This window comes from Scatophagus argus, chromosome 3, assembly GCF_020382885.2.
Source record: "Scatophagus argus isolate fScaArg1 chromosome 3, fScaArg1.pri, whole genome shotgun sequence".
Taxonomy (NCBI): Eukaryota; Metazoa; Chordata; class Actinopteri; family Scatophagidae; genus Scatophagus; species Scatophagus argus.
In genome coordinates, this window is record NC_058495.1 from 1,808,814 (window position 1) to 1,836,148 (window position 27,335).

The 27,335-nt window shown below is 39.7% G+C and overlaps 1 protein-coding gene across 1 annotated transcript in view; it reads right to left on the minus strand.

The window, feature by feature from the left end:
• stab1 (stabilin 1) overlaps positions 1-27,335 on the minus strand; it is a 98,205-nt gene that overhangs the window by 45,559 nt on the left and 25,311 nt on the right. The window contains exons 23-43 of the mRNA XM_046380501.1: positions 25,762-25,948; positions 21,532-21,625; positions 20,299-20,457; positions 19,922-20,017; positions 18,901-18,996; positions 18,331-18,378; positions 17,435-17,568; positions 15,970-16,081; positions 12,427-12,504; positions 12,051-12,152; positions 11,449-11,553; positions 9,584-9,715; positions 8,880-9,008; positions 6,450-6,503; positions 6,173-6,286; positions 5,380-5,575; positions 3,790-3,885; positions 3,642-3,687; positions 2,033-2,112; positions 1,832-1,957; positions 685-758 (exon numbers count right to left, since the gene is read on the minus strand). Coding sequence (XP_046236457.1) covers positions 685-758; positions 1,832-1,957; positions 2,033-2,112; positions 3,642-3,687; positions 3,790-3,885; positions 5,380-5,575; positions 6,173-6,286; positions 6,450-6,503; positions 8,880-9,008; positions 9,584-9,715; positions 11,449-11,553; positions 12,051-12,152; positions 12,427-12,504; positions 15,970-16,081; positions 17,435-17,568; positions 18,331-18,378; positions 18,901-18,996; positions 19,922-20,017; positions 20,299-20,457; positions 21,532-21,625; positions 25,762-25,948 — 2,258 coding nt within the window. The remainder of the gene's footprint in view (positions 1-684; positions 759-1,831; positions 1,958-2,032; positions 2,113-3,641; positions 3,688-3,789; positions 3,886-5,379; positions 5,576-6,172; positions 6,287-6,449; positions 6,504-8,879; positions 9,009-9,583; positions 9,716-11,448; positions 11,554-12,050; positions 12,153-12,426; positions 12,505-15,969; positions 16,082-17,434; positions 17,569-18,330; positions 18,379-18,900; positions 18,997-19,921; positions 20,018-20,298; positions 20,458-21,531; positions 21,626-25,761; positions 25,949-27,335) is intronic.

The following is a 27,335-nucleotide window of genomic DNA, read 5'->3' on the forward strand; positions in this document are numbered from 1 at the left end:
TGCTCACCCTGAGGTTTCTCCCATTATTTCCCTGTTAAAGGTTGTTCTGGGAGTTTTTCCTTAGTCGATGTGAGGGTCAAAGGGCAGAGGATGTTGCTGATGTTATGTTAAGCCCTTTGAGACAAACTGCTTGTCAAAATGGGCTATACAAATAAAGTTGTTGTGTCGTTATGGCTGTTGTTATGCATCTCTATGTAGCCTACATTTATTGTTAAACTGACAATTTCCTGCTTAATCTTTTCCCCCTTGTCCACTCTTCTCACCATAGGGGGTGATTTATGGTTTTGCTCATTTCCATGAACACTAAAGTATGAAGGTGCTGTTTTAAGATTTACATTCCTGAGGCTATTTTCATCTGGACAGAAGACTGAAACTGAGAGAAATTTGTGGACATTCTGTAAGTTGTTAAATTGACTTAGTAAACTTCCTAGCCAACAGACAGACAGTCCGAAATTTAAAACTAATAACAAGACTATAAAAAACTTTTATAAAACTATTAATAAATAATAATAAAAATACATTTTATTTCCAGCTAAAATGAAGCCTAAATAAAACTTTGATCTTACATGGCCTCAGCTGACCTAAAGTGAGTCTCAGGTACAGTGATGACTCACTGTTGGGGGTAGGTCTAACACTGTGTGGCATGGACGTGTGATACTTTACTGCAGTTCAGTGTTGCCTTACAGTGTTGGCGCCAGTTCTGATGCAGTCTGCTGACGGGTGACAGCCTCCATTGTTGATCAGACAGCCATCAATCTCTGTGAACACACACAGATTGGAAATTTTTTTTGTGACACACACAACATGTAAACCAGTCCACTTTAGAGTGTTTGGATGTTGTTTCCTCCTGCTCTCTGCTAAACTAAACACATGCTGGACCTGTTTCTGTGGACACACAGAGATGAAACCCATGAATTCACTCTTGGGATTTCAAAACATGTCAGAATATCCATCCATCCATGGAGCCTATCCCAGCTGACTACGGGCGAGAGGCGGGGTTCACCCTGGACTGGTCGCCAGTCAATCGCAGGGCCAACACACAAAGACAAACAACCACACACTCTCACACTCACACCTAGGGGCAATTTAGAGTAGCCAATTAACCTAATGTGCATGTTTTTGGTATTGTGGGAGGAAGCCGGAGTACCTGGAGAAAACCCACGCAGGCACAGGGAGAACATGCAAACTCCACATAGAAGGGCCCAGACCGGGATTCAAACCTGGAACCCTCTTGCTATGAGGCGACAGTGCTAACCACTGCACCACCATGCCGCCCATGTCAGAATATAATTTTAAAATTTAACATGACATATTGAGCTACAGTCCTGAAAGTTCACAATTAATAATTTCAGGGTTTTTTTTCTTTAATTAACAAAGACAAATAAAAAAATAGTTAATGTATGGACGGGTGACTCTGCAGTGACTCTTCTGTTTTGTGCAGGAGCATGTATTAGAGTAGAGTATTCCCACCTGCTTCAGGACAGCCACGATCGTCTTTACCACAAAAGTTTGCAGTGTGTCTAAACGACTGCAGCCCAGTAGCGGTCACTCCCAGTCTGATGCAGTGCTTTGAGAAACTGATCCCACAGCACATAAAAGACAACATCCCAGTCAGCCTGGAGTTTCCTGCTCCTATTTGTTCTCTTTCTATGGATCAGTGGCATTGCAAATAATATAGGTATCACAAAAGCTATTGTGAGATAATGTAAAAATAAATACCCACCCATCTTCAGGAGCTCAATATTTAGTAGTTTTAAGTACTGGCATTTACAAAATTAAGACCTTCCCAGGCAAGATATAAGGAGGCTCAGGATAGGTCAGGACTACATACCCAAACATATGACTCCGTCTCCAGTGTACCCCTCCCTACAGGTACAGGTCCTCTCTCCTGCTGAGACCTTCGTGCAGATAGCAAATTCTGAACATCCACCATTAGACCAGCTGCACATATCCAGCTCTGAGAGATAAAGATAGAGAATAAGGAATTAGTCTATGCATACGGGGGTGTGCGTGCATGTGTGTGTGTTATTACCTTTGCAGTAAGTTCCATTGCCTTCATATCCAGCAACACACACACAGGTAGCAGCTGAACCTTTTGGTCCTGTAATACAGCTGCAATAGAGGACAGATTGTTCAATAACTAATTCACACACTTCTATTGAAGCTGAGAGCAGCAATCATCTGTAACCACTTTGCCACATTTCAAGTGTGGACCTATTCAGTGGTTTTCATATCACCAACAAATCCCTTGTGCAGACCCAAACCAGTCCATAGTCTAAGTCTATACACATCGTACATATCTTATTCCTCTACGCTGTAGAATTCCATTCCTTTGAAAACAGTTGCACTGTTCCTAATGTTCCTTCATTGCCATTAACACACATATTGTAGTAGCCTATACACACACACACACACACACACACACACACACACCATCCTGCTGCAGGAAATACTCACTAGAGCATCAAATGCTGCTGGAAATAGTCCCACAACAAATACAACGTTTCTTTATTGCTTGAGTAATGTTTGAGAAAAGTACAGTGCCCAGCTGTTTTAAGAAATGACTGGTGCTTTTATAAAAATAAAACTACATATTGTGAAATATTTATATCTTATATATATCTTATATGTCTTATATAAGATTTAAACCTTTAGTTGGAGGCAAGGGCAAGAGCTTGCAAATTTCTTCCCCTTTTGTTTTTATTTATTTATTTATTTATTTTTAGTATACTTTATTAATCCCAAGATGGAACATTATTTCTCTGCATTTAACCCATCACTTATTGAAACACACACACATGCAACATGCAGTGAAACACACTTCTTTGGCTTTGTTGATTGCTCATGTGGTTTTATTTTTCAATTGATTTACAAGAATTAACATTCAGAATCTGAATCCTCCATTCAAAATACCTTAGCTCCACAGCTTTACGTAATGTTTTTGAAATTACAGTTAGATTTAGATCCATATAGATGAGATGAAAGCACCTTGAATAATGATTAACAGTTAAGCTTAGTTTGACTTCAGTTATTAAAAAGTGCAGTTATTAAACAGTGATATCATACATATTATGCAAATTCGCCGAGTAGCAACATGAGCATGAGCATGCATTTGAGCACGCATTAGCCACTTCCCATGTTTCTAATATTTTTTCTAAAATATCTGGTACACCTTTAAAGATAATACACCCAGATCAACACCACTATCCACTAAGACCTTAAAATTAAACAGCAAAACCAGCAAAGCAAAATATTTACCCCTCTGACAGTTTGAACTGAACTTTTAGAAACTTTGTAACAGGGCAGATATGTTGTGTTGGATTACATTAGGTTGTACAGGTGTACCTAATAAAGTAGTCAGTGAGTGTAATTAGCACACACTCTAATGAAGTAATTGTTTTTGTTCAACAGTAGTCTAAATTTTTTCAATGTATTACAGTAGTCACCTCTTGGTTAGTAACCATCGTGACATCTTTGTATGTCGCACTCTTCTAATAACTTCAAACCTTTATTGTCAGTATATTTTTTTTACACACACCGAAATTCTTTGTATTTAACCCATTGATGATCGAACACACACATGCAACATGCAGTGAAAAACTGTAGAAACTGTACAGTCAACTGTAGAAATGACAACTCACTTTGCGTTCTCATCACACACACCTCCACAGGCATCGTTCTTAATCTCTGAAACACACAAAGATTTCGGGTGATCAGAGTACAAAAAGTGCTGTTGCATTTTCACTGTGTGTATATGCTTGTGTGTGTGCGAGAAAGAGTGTGTCTTACCTACAGAGCAGGAAGATCCTTTCCAACCTTTATAACACACACACCTGCCACTTCCTGTCAGACCATCCTCGCACTTCCCATGGTCACACGTACACTCTGCAACACACACACGCAGTTTAATTGTGAGAACAGCCTTACACAGCCTAACACAGTCTTACTTGTTATTTCTTCCTTATTTTCAGTTTAGTTTGTTGAAGACAATATAAACATGTGACCCCACCCTCCACCATACACTTGGCTGCACAGAGCACACGTAACTCAGCTGTCTCATTTAACATGGTGTGGTTGGTTAGTTTGTTATTAAACTTCAAATCCGCCTTACATTGTACTGTGAAGGTAATCTGACTGTTACCTAAAACGCAGACAAAGAAGGATCAGGATGACATAGTAGACAAGTTTTATTTTTTCCTGTTTGTTTGTGTTCGTTGTTGTGAGTAATTAGATACAAGTGATGCATGGATCAGCTCTGTGTTCATAATGCATGCATGTTGAAGGATGTCATTTTCCTTTTGAATGATATTCTGCCCTTAGTGAGAGGGCCTGATCATTTACACCCTTAAAAAAAAAGTTCTAACATTATTTAATGTATATAGACATACTACATGTATATTTTTGCATAGCTCATTTGCTTTTATTTTAATTGAGTTATCACCTTTTGTCAGTCACATTTGAGCATCTCCTTTCCTGATTTGAACATTTGAACAGATGAACATTCTGATTACTGACAGATGAGAGAAATAATTACATCATTAACAAGGAAAACATGACCTGCAGCAGTTCCCTCGCAGCAGAAATGACAAATGCATCTCCTCATTAAGAGAAATACTATGCAGGTTTATGTGCAAAGCAGAGCGTGAAATTTAAATTTCTCCACATGCTGACAAAATCAGTCAGGATGTAATGTTAATTAACGTTCAGTGTTCTTCTACACATCCCAAAGTTCAAGAATGATAAAGAAATAACCTGGAAAGCTTGCGCTGCTCAACATAAATTAGTATAGAGTACAGTGTTCAGGAGCTGGTAGGGGTGCAGTGGAATCTCCATGCAGCTGTACGTTGTTAAATCAGAAAAAAATATTTCTTTGAGTGAGTGGACGGTGGATGATTTATGCGTACATGCAGATTCAGATTCACTAAGGTGTAGCCTATCCATCCCCATCCCCCTGGTTATTCTTCTCAATAACCTTTTCTCAGAGTTGTTTTTTTTTTCTTGTTTATTTTGGTTGTTTTTTTGTCTTCATAGTGTAATTGTAGCCAGGAATACCGATTAAGCAGTGACTGGACCTTCCAGACAGAGGCACCTTTTTCTACTGTCACTTGAGACATATTCATATTCAGTGCACTCAGGTGATCTCCATTTCACAAATTGTGAGACTACTAATCTGTTTTGACTTTGGCAATTATTTTTTTGTAAATTTTTGTCCAAAAATTGGCAAATTATATTGACCATGATTCCATTTATAAAAGCAATAACATATAGGCACTGTATGTATGCATGAGATTCCCAGCAGAGAAAAGACAGACAGAAATCAACTCAGCACATTACAGTGATGGACCAGATTTCATTCTGTCAGCATCAGGGTGTTCTCACTTGAGGAGCAGTTGACTCCATATCGTCCTGGCTCACAGTCCTCGCATGCAGTACCATGGAAACCTTCATAGCAACGGCACTCCCCATTGCCATGGTTACCATCCTGACACTCCCCGTGATTAGAGCACCAGCTGCCAATGTCCCCAGGACATTTGAAGCACTCGTGGCCATAGTAACCTGGGCAACAGGAGTGATCCTGCAGGACAGACAACCATTATCACTCTGCATTTCAGTCTTTGACAAACCAGCTCATTCTTGATTATCTGTCACTTGCCAAGAAGTCGACAAGTGTCTTTTGATACGTGGTTTCATACGAACCGAATCTCCAGTAGTAGCAGTAGTTTACCATTTGGGTAGGAGCTGCACTGGCCTGAGTGAATTATCACTATCCAAAAACGTTTTATAGTCAGAAAGCATTGTCCTCCATGTACAGACGTAGTATAGTAGCAGTTAGTATTAGGTACTGCCGCTTGCATTAGTAGCAGTATGACTAACACCTGTTAATTGGCTATTGAAACTGCTATAGTAGCAGCATTTGCAGTAAAGAGCAATAATATTACTAGAAGAATTGAAGGTAAACTGGACTAGACAAAGCTTTAAACAAGGGTGAGGCATAATTGAAAAAAGAGCCCCCTTTTAAAAATAAGGCTGACCAAATTCAATAGGCCGCACATTTGAGTGTAAGCTTGCGTGACAAAAAAACGGGAACTCACTTCTGGTTAAGTCTTCAAATGTGAATTAGAATGACTCCTAAAGCCAGTTTTATAATGGTGGAACTAAAGTCTGTGCAAACCGTGATTAACCGAAGACAGTTGATCATACAGCCTGGCTCTGATTTCCTCCTGGATCCGACTCGCTTCCTGTAGCTACAGTTGGGTCGCATTTTGGCTGGAAACTGTTTTCTGACCTGCAGTACAACACATGAGAAACATGACAGAAACCCAAAAGGAAATGACTGGTGGTGGTGCAATAACAGCAACACCTGTACAACGCAGTCTGATTAAATATAATGTAGTCTTGTGTTTCTGGATGATGCTGCACAAGTGTTCAAGTGTTCACAGCTTTCTTACTGGGTTGTAGTTGAACAGGCATCGAGGTGGCCCTGTACAGTCTGAACACCTTCCCTGGGGACAAGGACAGAGAGAGGGACAGAAGGGTTAGAATAACTGGGACAAACATCCTTCCCTACATCATCCATCCATCTGTCATCCATTTATCCATCATTCATCCATCCATCCTAACAATAGGTGTCTCAAACCGCACTTGCATTTGTGGCCAAGTTTGTCCACTGCCAACGTGAAGACTCACAAGAGCAACCTAAGTACTTAACCCTAGAACACTAACGTCGGGTGATTTTCACCCACACAATTTTGAAGTGATCGAATTTTACAACCAAATGAAGGGATGTGTTGATACTTTCGACCAAGTGTGTGCTCAGTACAGCTGTGAAAGAAAAACCAAGAGGCGGCCACTGTGTGTCCTATATGGCATGATGAACACTGGTGTGATAAACTGTATTTTATCTGAGATATTATATCGGGTAAAATATACCCAACGTTAGTGATGGTGTTACTAATTTTAACGTTAGTGTTCTAGGGTTAAAGCAAATGCGCTGCAGTAATATTGCTTAAAATGTAAATAAAATGTTTCAATTAAACAAGCCAGCAGATATTTTTAAATTTGTGCACACAAAGAAAACAAAATACAGCAAATAATACAGCTTCAAGTGGCTGAATAGTACAGAGATTCTTTCAGTGTCTGTTGTTCACAGCTGCTTTATACTGTACAAGAAGCTTCTTCTGTTGAAAGTTTATTAATCAGTGGTTTGGTTTTGCAGGTTATGCACAATATTCTATGATTTCTTCCATCAAAGACTCATAGAACACAGAAACCAACTTCACTTGAACTGAAATGTACTGATAATTATTGTTTAAAACGATACTGGAAGAAGTAACACTTTGTTTCCTCATGCTCATGTTGATGCTGGGACAAACAGGTACTAACAGGAACTGTTTATATTCAAACATTTTATTTATAAAGGTTAAATATGTACAATGTTGAAAGCCAATATAGCAGCAAACAAGCTCTTTGCTATGTAAAGATATAGTAAAGTAATGGCATACTGAACAGAGAATGACATCACACTACCTTTGTGTGCGTCGTATTACGAACTGCTCTGTTCTTTGTTTTGCTAGCTTGGACGTGTTTCTCAGTGCTATCATAGCTAAACGGTAAAATAAAATAAGTTTCTGAAACATGTGAAACATGCGGTAACACGCAGTAACAGAATCCTGATTCATATTTGATCAGCATTGCATAATTTTACAGTCTCATTTGAGTTTCAGTGAGTGAGTGTTCAGATACTGCTCTTTGTTTGTCCACCAAATTTATTAAGTGAACAACAAGCGCATTTGTCTTCGCCTGGGCTCCTGAAGTCCTAACGCAATATTGTCGCATATAGTCGCAATAATGTTATATATTTCAAGTTGAACATGGAAAAGAAAGAACTGAAAAATGTTCTACCTCAGGTGAAACACTATGCTTGTCGCTGCCACTTTATATCCAGCCGTCCAATCACAGTGGAGGAGGGTGGGACAAATACCACAAACACCAAACCAACACAACAACACAATGACAACAGCGGAGGAGACGTTAACACTGCTGGTCTCTCAGTATCCATGTCTGCACCAGATCACATCTCCAGACTGCCACAGCAGTGCTAGTGCACATTTTGTCTGTCATGGACCATTCAGATCCAGCAATGTCACAAAGCTACTGAAAAGGACTGATCCAAAATTCCACAACCAACAATCATCTCCCTGATCAGCTCGATGTGAAGGAGATGTGTTGCACTGCATGAGGCAAATAATGGTCACACCAGATACTAATTGGTTTTCTGGTCCATGCCCCCTCTTTGTTCTTTGGCAGCATCTGTGACCAAAAGTAAAGTCCATAGCCTGATAAATGTCAGCTTCTGTCCCATGGATGGATTATCTTAGAAAGGACCAGTACTCACTAACAGAGATTTTAACACATTTGTGCTTCAAATATGAGAGCATGCATAAAAAAATCTCAGATTTTCAGAATTCAGAAAGTGCCATTATAAGTTTTATATTTTTGTTGATTGCATTTTTTGCTACAGCATACACAGTAACTTCATAAACGAGCAGCTTCCCTTTTGAGAAGTGCCACATCAGACTGCAGAGTCATTACACAAACCTTGTCAAACCTTGTGTAACTTTACCTTAAGATAACCTTTATGTTAACCTTAAATCACACGTAAAACAACAACAACAAAGTAACAGCACACACACACCTCTGCACACATCTCACTGGTGTGAATTATGGTGTACTGATACAAAACTGTCCCTGCATCCGCCCATCATCTATCCATCCTACCTTCTACTGATGCATTCATTCATCTATCTGTCTGTCCGCACATGCATGGATCTGTCCATCTATATCTCTTTCCAATCATTCATGACTCCCTCAGTCCTTACTTTGACCTGTTGGGTGACCTGTTTGCTGCATCTGTTGCGTTGGATTCTGAGGACCTGAGGGAGGACGATGACGACACCGTACTTGGTCTCAATGAAACTGCCATCAAGAGGAACATCGTTCACAGCTGTCTGAAAGACAAGAGGAGAAGAAATAAATCAAATTCTGGTTGGTTTATGTCTCTGGATTTTGATATTGAAATAAACTGAAACTTACAGCTGCCTGGAAAGAAAGAAATATCTAAAAACTGTCAGGAATGCAAAAACAGCAGTGTGACCCTTAAACTGACAATTTTGTGCTTTAACCTATCATTATAAAGCAAACGTTGATTGAACAACGCAATGGTTATATAATCATGACACCATCAGTGTTTAGACTGGTTCCATGTAAACCTCACTTTTATTCTGCAGTTCTGTCAGCCACTGGGAACGAAATCTCTCAGTACAATGAAGGCTGACTGGTGATCTGATCAAGCTGGCAGCCTGGCACCATTGCTATCTGCTCTCATGTCTCCACTGTACATTAAATTAATCTATAAACTTACACTTTTGTCCTGCCTTGTTCGTAGTTGCTACTTTGAGGAAAAAGAAAATTGTCTTTGTGACAGCAACAATCATAGAAGTTGGTAACACTTGAAGGGATCCACTCTTCAAACTAACAGACAGACAGGTCTTCATTGTCCTTCTGGAAGGTTTTTGCTTGTTACCTTGTTGTTGTTTAAGTGGAACTGGACCTGGTAGTCAGTGCCTAGCATTGTGCTTTTTAACACGCCATCAAACAGGTGGTCAGGGAAGAGCAGGTCATTGAGGATTACATGATATTTCAACACATCTGAATCCTGAAAAGAGAGACAGACAGAAGTGTGTTAAAAGATTGCGATGGTTTATTACTAATCGCAGCCTGTTGAGCGGCTGAGTTGCTCAGATTCAGTTCAGTTCCCCAGGTGGAAAAACAACTGACCGATCAGAGCTTTTTGGTGGATTTAAGACTGAGGATGAACATAAAGAAAAAACAGCTCTTACATGAATATATGTCTATCACAGCAAGCACTACAAAAAAGCGCCTGCAATGATTGTCTGAAAAGTGTACACCCCCACAAACTACTGCTACAAGCTACCAGTGGGTGCTGAAACACAAGATGTCACATTACCTTCATAATTCTGCTAAATGCCTATGCATGAGTACAGACATTCTTTCTGTAACTCTGAAGATGCAGAGTGTCAAAGACAAGATGATGGTTGGGAATGTGTAGCTGGTTTGGTTGTGGTATTTACACACCACAAAAAGAGAAAATCTTGCCTACCAAGCATTCATTGAGTAGTAAATTCCAACTGAAATCACAGTCAGTGTTATTTTAGATTTATCGTTATTAAAGTTTTAAAGTTTTTATTATTGGGCATACGTTGTCATTTTTTTGTTGTTGGCAATGGAGGCATTCAGTTTTGATGTGGCCTGTTTATAGTCGGTGTGGCTGAAAAACATACTTAAATGCCTTAGACAAAACTACAAATCATTTTACCAGCGCTACTCGTGCCGTGGCATTATTAAATAAAAGAAAAACAAAGTTCTGTGGGGAAATATCAGAAACACTGCTGTTCTTCTCATCCAGCTGGAGGGATGTGTCACAGTCTGTGTTTAATTGACAACAGCTCGTGGGCTGCCAGAGTACTGTTGTTCCACTGTAGGGAACAGGAGACTTTTGAGCTATAGTCTACATTTCGTGAGTGGGCAGATGTTTTTAGCAGAGCTGAAGACTAAAAACCACATCAACATCTAACTGGACCAAAGTTTCATTTGCAGGTGCATTTACACTGATCAGCCTTAACATTATAACAACCTGCCTAATTTTGAGTAAGTCCCTCTTTTGCCACCAAAACAGCCCTGACCTGTCAAGTCATGGACTCCACCAGACCTCTGAAGATATGCTGTGATATCTGGCATCAAGCCGTCAGTAGCAGATCCTTTAAGTCCTATAAGTTACGACGTGGGGCCTCCATGGATCGGACTTGTTTTTCCAACATATACCATAGATGCTCAATTGGATTTAGATCCTGGAGAATTTTGAGGCCAATTCAGCACTTCATCCTAACCCATTAATTTCACTTCATAGTACACCCCTCAGGATAAGGCATGTGTTTGTAAAGTTGATGGAGAAGGAGATTTTTGCACAAAAGCTAATGTGGATTACTGTTCAGTCTTTGGCTCTTATGTTGTGTAGCAGGCTGCTGTCTGACTAAGTGTTATCATCTGCTCTGATGCAAATATGGTTTGAAATTAAGCAATTGGATTGGCTGTATGAAAACAAATCCTCTATCACCGCTGACAGATAACAAATGCTATTCACATGAATTAATAGAAAGACAGTGAACACCAAAGATCAAAGAATATAAAGAATATATGTTTTTTTCTTAAAGGACTGCACAGGGTTTACAGAGCAGATATGTATGCTGTAACAGAGAAAGAAAATGGAATTTGTAATTTCATCTGAAGTTAAAGCATCTATTTGTGTTATCATTCTGACTATAGCAGAGGGTTAGCAAGGCAACACCGGGTCACATCATCAGGACCTACCAGAAGGGAAGAGTTGGTCCTGCTGAGGTGCTGCCTGATTGCATCATCTGTTGGCAGCAGGAGGGTGAAATCAACAGTACTCAGATCTTCTGACAGATTGTACATCTGTGAAAACACACACACACACATGAACACACTTTTGTGCACAATGCAATTCATGGCATTTTCACTGCTACCTTGCACCCAGGCAGACTCTCTCACACAGTATACACACACAAGCACTCCACTAACATTACTTTGAGCCTTGAACAAAGAAAGTATTCTGGGTAGGAAGAAAGGCAAAGTGACAGGAAGGCACGGAGGAGCTACAGCTGTAAGCTTTTATTATTATATTAGATAGGTAGATAAATATTTTATTGATCCCAAAGGAAATTTAATATTTAATAATATATTGTTATAATATCGCTGTTATTTCAGTGCCACCATTACATCAGTTAATACAAGTAAGTACATGATAATAATGAGATTGTGAAATTTACTAAATAAAACACAAAAAAGCATCTATACCATTAAGTCATTGTTGGTTAATGACATCTATCCCCCCACCCCCAATTACATTGTCCCTCCCACTGCTTCAGTGTTTCCTATGTCCATGATCTTACCAAAGCATACTGTCTAAACAGTGTGAAGTTGGAAGAGGAGTTCAGGAATTCCATCAAGGTGGAGGGCTCTGGGGGGAGGTCTGAGCGGGAGGGGAACAGAATCTGACCACACCAAAACAAACAACCAAACAAAACAGAACAGAAAATTAAGACTTTCACTGTGACTCTAAAGATAATGCGCTCTGTTCATTAAAAACACCAGTTGTCAATTTGGCCGGGGAGTTTAGGCCCCCCAGAGGAAGGATGAACCTTTTTAACAACCAAGATCATTCTTCTAGTGCGACCGTCAGGACAAACTAAGCTCCACTACGGGCAACAATCTAAGCTAAAAATAAATCACCAGAATGTTGTTTGCTGTGAAGAGGCTGACTCTTACTTGGTCTATGATGTGGATGTAGCCATTGATTGCAGGCAGGTTGTGGGTGATGATGGAGGCATTTCCAATGTGGATCACCTGAAACAAAAGGACAACAGTAACATTTACTGAGGCCGCAGTTCAACTCCACCTAATACATATTTATAATACAGCCTAATTGTAGCTCTGCTTCTATCACTGAAGGAATTTGAGAAACGGTTTTTGCTTATTCCCTTTGAGTCTAACAGTTCAAAGAAGAAAAGGGCAGCAATCTTATGTCTGAGTGTTGAGTGCAGAAGGCAGAAGGAAAAATTTGCTTGGCTCGGTGCAAAGTCCAAAAATATGAGCAGATGGACAGATGGACTTTAGCTGTTAAGGCAGATGGCCGTCCATCTTGAGCCGGGGTCTGCTCCGAGGTTTCTGCCTTCTAAAAGGCAGTTTTTCCTCACCACTGTCGCCAAGTGCTTGCTCAAGGGGGAATGTTGGGTTCTCTGTATTACAATTTCATTAAAGAGTTTGGTCTAGACCTGCTCTAATTGGAAAGTGTCATGAGATAACTTTTGTTGTGACTTGGCGCTATATAAATAAACTGGATTGAATTATTCCTCACTGTGTGAATGTGTCTGATTTAAAAAAGACTCAAATGCTCACATTGCTTACATTTGGTTCTTTGCATTATTGTCAGTTTTATTCAGACTTTGCATGGAAATATTATACACTGATCAGCCACAACATTAAAACCACTGACAGGTGAAGTGAATAACAACAATCATCTGTTTACAATGCAATGTTCAACGAGACATTTTAATAGTTATTACAAAATGTACTGTAAATACTTTTATGTACTGTAAATTCATTCTAATTATCTACTAATAAATCATCCAATAGCCACTCACCCAAACAATTTTTTTTTCTCTGATTTTGAAGACCTCCACCCACATGGACATTTTACTTCACTTTGACCGTTTCCTGTAGACTATATTAACTTTCAAATTATGCTGAGCAGTGCAGGCTTTATTGGCAATTTCTTAATCACGTGTTGTACTGATGTTTGATTGTTTTCTGTAATGATTTAATTTAATAAGAGAGGCAGTTTTCAGTCATTTAAAATCTGTGCAGTCTATTTTATAATCTTTCCATGTGCATAATAAAGCCATTACTGTGTGGGCATGGAAACGTTAAACTTCTAGCTTGTGAATTCAACTTTTATCTTCTGAAATAAATATTTTTAGATAGGTCAGGATTTAGCAGGATGATGACTGCTTTACTCAAAACAATTTTACTTTATGAACCTGGACAATATGTGCGTGCTTTTGAATGTGTGAAAGAGACTACATTACATTGATGCCAGACCCTGGCCAATCCTGTCTGTGTGTTGAGAGACAACAATCAAAGTTAAGCTACTGGGCCTTGTGCATAAATAAGCAACGTCTTTAATGGGGAGATGCACTTGTTTCCGTTGCTGGGGATCACTGCAGGTAATGTAAGTAAAGCTTTCCTCATTAATGATGTATTATTTCACACACCCATATCTGATACACTATTAATGTGAGTGATTATTCTGATGACCCCCAGGTCAAGTCTGCAAATTAACTGAAGTGCCTGTGAACATTGTGTTTTGACCTTGTCAACTCCTAGAGATGTCTTCGTTCCAATTTCCTACACCGATGGAAACCAGGTTTTTATTGTTTACATTATATACCGATTAACCATAAGATTATGACCACCTGCCTAATATTGAGTATGTTCCCTTTTTGCTTTCCCCTTTTGACCCATTCACTACACTATGATGTGGTATCTGGCACCAAGCTGTCAGTAGCAGATCCTTTAAGTGGAATGAAGTCCTGTAAATTGCAAGGTGGGATCTGGAGAATTTGGAGGCCAAGTCAACACCTGAAACTTATTGTGTTCTTCAAACCATTCTTTAGCACACTCTTTAGCAGTGTGTCAGGGCACATTATCCTCCAGAAAGAAGAGACTGCCATCAAGGGTAATGTACACCAGAACATTGCCCAAAACATCTCACTGCCTCTGTCGGTTTCCCTTCTTTACATATTACGTCCTGGTGTCCTATCTTCCCATGATAAGCGACACACAAGCACCTGTCTATCCACACAATGGAAAAGAAAACATTCTTGCATTGCTCCATGATCCAGCTCTGATGCTCACGTGGTCATTGTAGGCACTTTTGGCAGTGGACACAGATCAGGATGGGCACCCTGACTGGTCTGTGCATATGCAGCCCCATACTCAAAAAAGTGCAATGCACACAAGAACAAAATGTTCATTTGCTGCCTAATACACTACATTGCCAAAAGTATTTGCTTAAGTTGAGTAAGTGACAGACCATTCTTAATCCATAGGGTTTCATATGATGTCTGCCCACCCTTTGCAGCTATAAGAGCTTCAACTCTTCTGGGGAGGCTTTCCACAAGGTTTAGGAGTGTGTTTATGGGAAAAAGTTCTTCCACACCAAACTCACTCATCCATGTCTTTATGGACCCTGCTTTGTGCACTGGTGTGCAGTCATGTTGGAACAGGAAGGGGCCATCCCCAAACTGTTCCCACAAAGTTGGGAGCATGGATTTGTCCAAAATCTCTTAAGCATTCAGAGTTCCTTTCACTGGAACTAAGGAGCCAAGCCCAGCTCCTGAAAAACAACCCTACACCATAATCCTTCTCCCTCCCTTGAATTTCCTTCGTGATCAATAAAGTATCTATCTATCTATCTAGTCTCCCCTCCACCAAACTTCACACTTGGCACAATGCAGTATGTACAAAGAATTTCCCCTCGGGGATAAATAAAGGAATTCTAATTTTGATATATTATGTGAATAATATAATTAAGTGATTTACAGATTGGGTACCATGAACATATTATACAGATGAATATGTGCATTAAATGTAGTAGACTATAGGCAGGAACTATGGATATAATTTACAAGAGGAAATGTACAGATGATAAGTTATGCTATACAAAAACACAGGTGAAATGGGCATTAAATAGTGCATAAATATAGACAGTATCTACCTAGGGTTACTAAACTAGTGTAGTATTGTGTAATAATGTGTGTGTGTGCAGGAAAGTCCACTGGTACAGTGGTAGTGGAGTACAGTCTTTGATCCGAGGAGGAATGAGGAGGTGAGGGGTGTGAAGTGGTGTGTAGGGGTCAGCAAGAGTTCAGTAAGGACACAGTTCTGGGGAAGAAGCATTTCTGTTTGCTGGTAAAATTGCAGAAATCTAATTTTTCCAGTCCGTAATGTGAAGATAGCATTCATTTTAGAACACTATGGTGAACACTTTTATTTTTATTTAAAACAATCAGAACTGTGCCAAGGAATCTGTAAGTACACTCAGTTATACCCTTTGAGAGACTTTCCCTTCAACTGTTCTGGACAATGTGCTCTGAGCAGCAGAGGAGATGGCACAGATGTGAACACCCTTAATACACGTGTAGTATTTGCACCTGAGCTTTAGAAGCAAAAATCTTCTTATAAATCGCATGAATCTTTGTCAGTCCACCCAAATGTGTAATTAGTCTGTCACAATTATTACACTCTTACCCCACTGCTGTTGCTGATCTCCCAGAATGTGGGGGGGTTCAATGTAGGGAGCCTGCTACCCACCAGTCTGTCAAGATCTTCTACAGAATAGATCCCCGACAGGAAGTGTGCCCTACAGCCAGGAAGAAAAAGGGAAATCATTATGACTCAGAGAACAAAAACCTACACAGTGCTCCAATGAGACTGTGGGGCATGAAGGATCTGTGTTTTATTGTATCTGATTTACATCAAGCAGAAGGGTCAAGTCGTTCATTGAATAGCGACTGTTCAATTTCTCGGCAGGTCCAGTTCAGCATGATTAAGCATTGCTACTATCATAGAAAACAGCAGGCTTCGTGAGGAGGATGAAAGACAATGTTGAGCATATTCTTTTTCTTACAGTGATAAGACTGAAATCAACAATGTGCTATGTAAACTGTGGGTGTACCCAGGTGTATGTACCTGGGCACGGGCACTGACATTTTGGATTCTGAGGTGGGGTGAGCGTGGGAAGAGGAATTCTCATATTTTTGCTACATTAGTCAGAGATCATATTCTGAAAGTCTAGAACAAAGAGCAAACTAGAAATCATATTAGCACTGTGGGACAAAATCAAATAACACTGCTGCTTACATGACTCAGAAGTCGAGGAGGATAGAAGGGATGTTTGGTCCAGTACAGCACTATTGTCTGGATATCACTCACAAAAGTTTGATAATAAAGCTTTATAAGTATTTATCTGTAATTCTATATCAGAAACATTAGTCACCCATCATGGCAGCATAATGTTTACTGGACATCATTTTCTGATTAAATGTCCGTTTCATGAACTTCATGAGGGGAAATTTGGTGGTTACAGCAGCGAGCAAAGCATGACAGTGCAAAGAGTACAGAAAAGGTATAAAAAAAAGATATAAAAGATTATCTAAAATAATAAATAAGCAAAAAAATAAAAATAAAGAAATACAAGGTTATATTTACTGTACAACAAATATACAGTTGTGTAGAAGGGGATGAGGATTTATACATATATACAACTGAGGTATTGCACAAAAAAAATGTGGTGACCTGAGAATTTATGTGATCTTGCCATAGAGGAAGAGTCACAGCAGCAGCCTTAGGACACACAGCTGTTGTAGACTCTGACTGCTGTTGGATCAGAGGACCTTCCCAGTGTTCCTTCCTACACTGAAGGTGCAGTAGTCCGTAACTGAAGGAGCTACCTTGGGGCCCACTGATACAGACACATACAGATGATGCCTGACTGCTTGCCCAGCATCTTCCTCTCACCCACCACCTCCACTGAGTCCAGAGGACAGCCCAGGACAGACCTCGCCCCCATCAGCTTGTTCAATCTTTTTTTACTCTCAGTGACACCTATGCTTCAGCACACCACTGCGCAGAACGTCGCTGATGCAGCCACAGTGTCACAGATGTCTAACGTACATCCTGACACATAAACTCAAAGTACTGCTATGTTACTAACCGTAAGAAGTGAGGCAGGTGGTGCCGGGTGGTCCAGAACGAGTCTGAAAATGAACTGAAGTTTCTCAAAGCCTCTCTGGATGGAACCAAAACTGTCAGGTTCCCACTCAGGTCCTCCGACAAGTGACTGTATGCCTGAAAACACACACACAAATACAACTTATGTTACTTTTCATGTTGAGTTATTTGTTACTTGTTAAACAAGCCACATTACCACTGCAGTTTCATCTACTTTAAAAGTTCCAGGTTTTATAGTTCTATTTTTATGGTTTGATTTTGGCCCCTTTGAGTTTAGAATAGACTAGGTGAAATCATTAATCCCCAAAGGCTTGTAAATTAAATTTAAATGTTGCTTAGTCAAGGCAGATGGCCGCCCATCTTGAGCTGGGGTCTGCTCTGAGGTTTCTGCCTTCTAATAGGCAGTTTTTCCTCGCCCTGTTGCCAAAGGCTTGCTCATGGGGGAATGCTGGCTTTTCTGCATTAAAATATTTAATTAAAGAGTTTGGTCTAGACCTGCTCTAATTGGAACTGAATTAGTTTGATTGTAGTGAGTTATGCTTTCAAATAAAAAACAATTGCAAGTTAGTTTTAAAATAGAAAACTAAGTTTAAAAAAGTTGTTAATAGATTAATATAATATAAAAATTCATATAGTTATTATAAAATGGGTTACCAAGTAACAATTGCTCCCCGGACGCCTGACACGGCAGCCCGCTGCTCCTGTGTGTTTCACTGCATGTTGTATGTTGCATGTTGCACGTGTGTGTGTTTCAATCAGCGATGGGTTAAATGCAGAAAAAGAATTTGGTGTATGTAAAAATACGTATACTGACAAAATAAAGTTTGAAGTTTGAGGCTGAAGTTAAACTATAGAGCAGTGAGGCTGGTTCTCACATACCTTAGTCAGTCTGTAGAAATTGTACAGCTTTGGGTTCATGTCCAGCTCCTACAAACACAGACATAATTATTATGGGATTCAGTCACAGTGTACAAATATTCAGGTAGCAGCTTGTCATGTTTTAGTTTGATCAGACCCTTGCAAATGTTGCAGCCCACAGGCTATATCAGCTGTCAAAACAGCATGTCAAAATTAAACATGTCTAAGGTTCAAGTGCTCTCAACCTTGTGTTTGTACTCAAAGGTAATTTGAGAGGGAAGACTCTCTGTCACACTACTGTACAACTGCAAGAGGGCTTTAAACGACTTCTCTGTAGCAGACTGTGTCACATCTATTCTGCCCCTAAATCCTGCAACTTTAAGCAGCTTGTGAAAATCCTGGCATGTCAAAGTCACTAGGCTGAAGTTGTTATCTGTCACCTTATCTGATACCTATTTAATTAACATTAAGGTGAATATAAGCACAGGATCATAGTAATAATAATAATAATACCCAACATTAAGGGACTTTGATTGACACCAAACGTACTTAAATGGGACATCTCTATATTATGCTGATTTGAATACTTACATCCAGTAATGACCCATAGCAGATGGCTCCGTCTCCAGCGAAGCCATCGGGACAAGTGCAGGTGTGAGTTCCGCCCTCCTTCGGCTCACACTTTGCCTGTGAGTGCGTACAGCAGACAGGGATCATGGGAAATTTAGCCAACCAATTGAAATTGCAGCAATCACATTCAGTCACAGAATCTGTGTTCTCATATTTTCATGGATGAATTGTCACTCATAAGACAAATAAACATCTCTGGAAGGTGGGGAATGACATTAAAAAAAAGTAACATGTATGTTCCAGAAACACCACAGACATTAATGGTAAAAGTTGAGAACTGTTTTCTAACTATGTAGCCATTAGGATGAGATGAAGTCTCAATAACAGAGATTTTACTTTTTTTGACCCAGAAACAAGCATTTGAGTCATGTACAAAAGTTATCAAATTATGTAAAAACTTAAGCATGTTTGGAAGGTTTTAAGGGATTTCTAATGTAGCAAGGACATGTTTTTCCTTTTGTTTTTGAATTCTACAGAGACAGACACATGGAGGTGAACTGGCCATTTCGTATGTTGATAATCAATGTGACAATCTGACAACTGACAGAAAATTCAGTGGGGTTTGCTGTCCCTGAGAGATATCTGCCTTAAGCTAAGTAAGGCAGATATATAAGTAACTCCAAGATCAAAATGAATTCCAATTCCTATGTATCAGACTGATTAATCTGGTTTCTTTCTTTAGAATGAACGTGGAGCCCCAAACTTTGATGAGTGTAAAAAATGAATGTACTCTACAGTAAATAAAACTAAATCTTTCTCCCTGGCTGATATGACATGATATACAAGTCTCCACAACCTAAATCATTAAATATTAGGGTGAAGACTTGCTTTAAAGTTAGGTTAAGTTAAGGATTAGGATTAGGCAAGTAGTATTTATTGTTATGGTAGAGGGAGGTTAAGCTTTCAGGAAATTAATGTATATCTATGCAACATCCCCAAAAGTGGTGTGTGTGTGTGTGTGTGTGTGTGTCCGTGTGTTTACCAGGTCATGGCAGCCTCCATTCTTCTCAAGGCAGGGGTTAATGAGGTCACACACAATACCGTTCCCCATGTAACCTCTTTTGCATACACATTCACTCTGCAGACATACAGACAGATAAACAAAGAGCTCTTAACTCTTCCATGTCATTTACAGTCAGATAGATGATTAGTAACTAGTGGAGAATCATGTAGACAATAGCAAACAATGAAAACTAAAGAGAATAGACTTGGACTCGGGGAGTACTGTAATCACACACATCTCAGGACAGCTGGACAGAGGGAATGAGTGAGGAAAAAAGGCACAGAAAAAGATGTTTGTGTTAAAATCTGTTTAATTTATAATAGCTTATTATAAATCATTCATTGTTAGTTACTGACCTGGCCAGGGCCAATGTGGCTACAGTCAGCGTTGGGGCTGCAGCCTCCTCGACTATCCAGCTGACAGTTGTTGATCTCCACACACACTTTGCCATCACCCGTCCATCCCTCAATACAAACACATGACACATTGCCTGGACCCACATACACACACTCTGCCTATGAAGAGACAGATTTGGCAAGTGGAGGAGGGAGAGAGAGAGAGAGAGAGAGAGAGAGAGAGAGAGAGAGAGAGAGAGAGAGAGCAGACAGCTTTGAATTTGATCAACAACAACATACCACAGAAAATGGCGGTTTACCAACATTACATATGGTCTCTGTTGCAGGATAATGCAGTATGCAAAGGTATAGAGAAATGGTTTTGATGTTGCTTGAATATGAAATGTGGGGTGTCTGCCAAAAGCTAATTGTAGCACCAAGTTTATACCTCTACAGCTGCTTTTACAGTCATAATGTGTAAATGCACACAACTTAATTGGTAATAGCAAAACTGGTATGTCTAATAGGCCCATTCTTGTTTTAGCCTATATTTGTAGACTAAATTGTAATTGACATGGTTTACTGACAGGTCATATATGAAGAAATTATGTTTTACAATTTGCACTTTGCAATTTTGCTTACGGCTCTGTATTATTTTGTCTGCTCCATGCCTTAGATTATAACCATTTCAGTCCTTTTCACCAGTTCAAATAGACATAAATTGTTTTTGGCACAACACTGGCCTACTCTTGCCATGCTAAGAGACCCTCCTATGATCTGTAGAGAATATTCCATTTCCAAATGGTGAAGCAATTTTCCACTAGAATTGAGTTAGGCAGGTAGTGTATTAAACAGGGCTGTCAAAACGTTAACGCGTTAATGCATTATGGCTGTGCAAGTCAACGAGTTATTATTGCGTTCACGTTACTAACATAACTGCAAGATGTGAATCACCATTGTAACCCTGAAAACCCAGGGATACGCTTTTAGTCAGTAATTTTTTGCTGAAATTTTGCTTAGTAATACAAGTCTCAGGTCAGACCAATGGACTAATGTAACACTTAGTTTAAGTGCCTTTATCTACTATTTATTAATGATGAATTTACTGTGTTGATTCAATATTGCATAATTATTTTAAAATTTGGGGGGCAGGATATTGCATCTTATTTATTAGTCCATTGGGCAGGAAGATTTAATTAGTTATTACAATACACAGACACAGACACAGACACAGACACAAGCAATAAGTCTTACGTTTGTGTCGCAGTCTCCTCGGTTGCTCTTCAGGCAGTGGTTGATGGGAGAACAGGAATGACCATCACCCTCATATCCATCCCTACAAACACACCTGGTGTAGCACATACACCCACACACAATTTTTTGATTAACAAACGCAGCAGCTAATGAGATTAAGGGAGTGACCAAGGCTGATCACCTGATAAACTGATAAATGCTAAATGCTAAATGGTAAAAAGATCATGGTAAAAAAAAGACTGGGGTTGTATAATTCAGCTCAAGGCCAGCTGTTACATCATTATGAATGTATAAATAGGTGTGTAGTTGGAGTAATGTTGTGCATGCCTCCCTCATGAGGAATGGATAAATCTACCTCATGTTGTACAGGAGAAATCAACAAAATCTACTGCTGCCTTTTGATGAGAAATGACATCATCCAGCACCACACCCAAGTTTTTAAATGTCCAAAGCATCCGAAAAGAACACAAGATTAGTGTTGTTAAACTTGAGATGCCTTCTGTGAGGAAGGAACTGATGTCTGATGTTAAGCTCCCTGCCAGTAATGTTAGTCAATATCATTAGTTACTGATGCAAGCTCTGAGAGGGTACACTAAAGCACAGTGGAGCTCACAAAGCTAATGATAGCATATTGATGTTTATTAGGGGTAACATTCACCATCTTAGTAGTGTGTTAGCAAACTGGCACTAAACACAAAGTGCAGCTGCAGCTGATGGAAATGTCATTTATTTTGTTATTTGTTCATAAATAAGAGGACTGGATAAACATAAATCTTGAGCTGCTAATGGAGCTGGATAGAACAATGTTATTATAAATCACTTTCTGGGGGACATGACTGTTGAGATTTTATCTCTGAGAACCATGGCTGTCTGTACAAAATGTCATAGCCACCCATTCTGCAGTTGTTGAGATTTTCCAGTCTGCGCTGCAGAGGTGAACTGACTGGCAGACTGATATTGCCATCTTTTGTGCATAACCAAATAGCAGATTTAGTTATGCACAAGCACTAAATGGACAGTAATCTGGAATCTGGAATGGGAGGAAGAAGAGATGTGTCATCAGTCTTTATATATGTCAGTGGCATAACCCAGAGATCAAACTGACTGCTCAACAGTTGCTAGAGCATTATTTTATGCATTTATTGTTTGTGTTTAAAGGCTTAAGAATGAGTACATAATTAATGTAGGCTGTCAACCATTTAAGTACATTAAAATTAAAAATGAGACCAACATATCTAATGTGGGTTTTTCTATGGGTAACAAAGATGTTTAAGGTACAGTTCTGCCAAACTTCTGAACGTGAACAGTAGTCAAAAGACACCCCTGCTTTGATCGAGGCTCAAGGACAAGGCTTGGCAGACTGTGGCTCCTGAGAGCAGCAGGGTGGCGTAGCAGGCTGTAGCAGCCTGAGGGCAAGAGGAAACAGTGTGAGACGAGGCAGAAGAGCTGGCTAATGCTAACAGGCTGGTGACACCATCACTGTTCCTGGCCAACGCCAAAATAAAAATGGATGTATTAAGACTGACACTAAGATACTGAGAGATGAAGTACAAAAGTCTGGCTAAATTCCACCATGCTGGACTCCATTTCAACTCAAGGGACAACTTCTGTTCCAATCAGACCAGAATCATTAGTCTGTGAAAATGTGAGGTGTTGAACTCTGCATCTGCATCAACAAAGGTTGAACAAACTGTACCCTGGTCAGCAGTAATTGTCCTGAAGCAGTAGAAAACTTGAGGATAAAATGCCAACCACTATCTGCTGCGGGAGTTTACAGCTGTATTTATCATGTTATATTTATCATGCTGTCTACATCCCCCCGAGTGCTAAGGCTAACAACACATCATAACATCAGCTCAATCAAAACAAGCACCCAGATGCACTCTCTGTGATTGCTGGCGACTTTAGCCATGTGAAAGTGACATTTTACCTACACTACCAGTCAAAAGTTTTAGCACACCCCAATTTTCCAGTTTATTATTGAAATTCAAGCAGTTCAAGTCCAATGAATAGCTTGGAATGGTACAAAGTTAAATGGTGATCTGCCAGAGGTTAAAAAAAAGGCTAGGTTAAAATAGTGTGTTGCTATAGAAATGGCGATAAGAAGGCAATTAACAATGAAAGAGAGACAGATCATAACACTTAAAAATGTAAAACATTGTAAAGAAAGTCAAGGTGTCAGTGAGTACAGTTTCCTTCACCATCAAAAGGCCCTCAGAACCTAGGAGAAAATCTGACAGGAAGAGGTCTGGCAGACCCAAAGCCACAACAGTATCAGAAGACGTTTCTGAGAAGTTTCTGAGAGTCAACAGCTTGCATGATTGGCAGCTCACAGGACAACAGCTTCAAGCACAGCTTAATAGCGGTCGTAGTAAGCAAGTCTCAGTTGTGAAGAAAAGACTTCGAGTTGCAGGTTTGACAGGTCAACTTGCAGCAAGAAAACATGGAGTAGCCAGCAAAGTCCACAGACTTAAGTCCCATCAAGCCGGTTTGGGATGAACTGGACAGAAGAGTGAAAGCAAAGCAACCCACAGGTGCCACACATTTATGGGAACTTCTGCAACAGAGTTGGGAAGAACCTTCTGAAGAATATTTGATTTCCACTGTAGAAAGAATGCCACGAGTGTGTTCAGCTGTTTCATCTGCCAAAGGTGGCTAAATTGATGAATCAAAAGTTTAGAATACATTTTGGTTTATAAATTGATTCCATGATTTCTTTTTTTTTTTTAAATTCAATTGTTTCTTCAGACAGATTACTGTCCATTTAGTGCTTGTGCATAACTAAATCTGCTATTTAGTTATGCACAAGGGATGACAATATCAGTCTGCCTAGTTCACCTCTGCGATTTGTTCTATGCTTTCATTTAGGAGTACAATGAGACATTAAACTGCATAGTTTTCAAAACAAAACTGGAAAAACTGGGGTGTTCTAAAACTTTTGAGCAGTAGTATAAATTTCACCAAGGCCAATTTCGCTACCCAAAGTGAGAACACATCGTTTTGCTACCCAAGGTGAAAACACAATCTAGACCATTTGTACACAACCTAAATCACAGGCTGTGTACGAGGGCTGCACCCTGCCCACGCCTCGGCCTATCTGACCATATTTCCATCATGATGTTTCCTGACTACGGCTGTGAGCTGTGTTCTCAAGTCCAGGAAATCAACACAAAAATCCATCACTGTGTGACCTTCGGAGACAGACGCTATGCTTCAGGACTATTTTGTTTTCTGTTCTGATTGGCAGATGTTCAGAGAGGCAGGCACAGTGGATGGGTATGGAGATCTGGAAGAGTACACTTCAGCAGTCAGAAGCTACATCAGTAAATGTGTCGAGGATGTTACTAAAAGCAACTATGCCCAAAATCCAGTGTCACTTCACCACTGTAAACAGATGAAATGACAATAAAAAACCACTCGACTTGATTAAGAAGGCACAATAAGTCTCCACTTCCTGTGAAGGCTGAAGTGGGCTGGACTGGGCCCCTCAGTCCTCTCCTTCTTCTACAGCATAGCAGCTACTAAGTTGCAGAGAGAAAGGCACTGCGGCGGGTGGTTAAATCGGTCCAGAGAATCAGCAGCAGTAGCCTCCCCACCATCAGTGACATTTACACCAGCAGGTGCATTCAGAAAGCGTGCTGCATCATGAGAGATGCCACACACCCAGCACAAGTCCTGTGCTATGCACCATTCAGGCTAAAACCACCAGCTCTTTCTGGATGCTGAGAGACTGATAAACTGTACACTACTAAGCTTTCCTGTACTATGAACACTGGACAGTAAACATGCACCTTCCTGCTGCTGTGCACTTTACCTTTGACTGCTGCTGCTACTGCTGTTTATAATCAGTGCGCTACACCTCTGAGGGCATAAAATAAGTTTTTAGATCAATTTTGTTATCCTATTTTATCATCTTTTATCAATCATTTTTTAAATTTATTGTATTGCTATTGTTGTTTTATTTTATTAGTATTATCGTTGCTGCTAAATCAACCAAGTACTGTATTTTGTTTTGGCATGTTTACATGAGGAAATGACAATAAACTATCTTGAATCTTTAGAAGTCAGAGAAGAAAGCTGAAAGTTAATTAAAACTAACATTGTTAAAATGACTAAAATATTACTCAAACTAATACACTATTCATATTAGATTAAAAATAAATCAAAATCAGGTGGCAAAAATTAAAACCGGTGGTTGTATTAATAGCAGTATCAATAGTAGTATCTTACATAGTATGCAGTCCTGTCTGTGTACAGTATGCGTGGATGTGACAGTGTTCATGCAGTCCGTTAGAGTTGCAAGGCATGGCCATCTTGTCACAGTTTTCTCCGGAGTACCCCTCCACACAGGAAGCTCTCCGACACAAACCACCACTGCCTGGACGGTTATCACACACACCATGGACACAGCGACAGTCTGAAGACACATGCGCACACACACACCGTGTGATAATATCAGGTTAGTCACATAAGTCACAATGATGGAACCATATCACACTAGTTATTGTTACAGTGTCTACCCCCTTGGATGCTTTCCCCTTTTATTGCTTTTACAAATGGAATCATAGTCAATATAATTTGGCTTTTCTTGGAAAAAAAAAATACAAAAAAATTTCACAGTGAAAACAGATTTCTACAAATTGTCAATTAATCTAAAATATACAATATAAAATAACTGACTGTATCAATATTCACCCCCTTTTCAGCAGAGGTCCAGCCATCCTGATTGTAGAACAACCATGAATACAAAAGAACACTCCAAGCAACTCAGAGAAAAGGTTATTGAAAAGTATAAGTCAGAGGATTCTTAAATATCATCATTTAGAAATGAAATAAAATATATGGAGTGCCGTTTTATTCAAAATGAAATAAACATGGCTATGAAATAGACCCAAAAAATAAATAAATACATTTATTTATTTCAAAATGATGTTTTTCATAAGACTACATTTATTTATTTCACAGGACTTTTATTTCATAATGCCACATTTATTTATATCATTGCACTTCTATTTCATAATGCCACATTTATTTCATGGCTCGGCTTATTTCCATATATTTGTAATATGCAAATGAGGCACAGTGGTTGTCTTCAGGCCAAAGCAAATACACCAAATTACAGAAGAAATTGTGCAGATAAGATGGAGGATGTTAGTGGTGTCAAGGATAGCATGCTGACCTTAGCTGCTGAAACTGATCAACATGGCTTGTCAGGGGACACCATTTTGTCATGCACTGAAGATTTTGTAGAAGTACTAGTCACAGTAGGAGAGGTACCAGTAGGAGACTAGTGAGGGAGGCCAGGGACAGATTCTGCATACAACAACTGCAGCCTGGGTTCTTCACCAGTCACCGCAAGGCATGGAAGAAGGTTCTTTGGTCTCATGAGAGCAAAATTGAGCTTTGTGGCCATCACACTAGACGCTATGTACACAACATTTCCTCCTCTGTGAAGCAGCACGGTGGTGGCAGCATCATGTTGTAAGGATGTTTCCCTGCAGCAGGGAACCTGGAAGGCTTGTAACTCCCCATTATCAGGCTGCCCAAATAAGTCCATAAAGACTCTCCAGCTAATCCAGAATGCTGCTGTACATGTTCTGACAAAAACCAACATTAGAGATTATATTTCTCCTGTATTGGCTTCTCTACACTGGCTGCCAGTAAAATTCATAATAGACTTTAAAATACTGCTCACATACAAATCCCTAAATGGCCAAGCGCCATCTTATCTTAAAGAGCTCATAGTACCTTATTATCCAAGCAGAACTCTACACTCCCAGGGCTACTTGTGGTTCCTAGAGTCA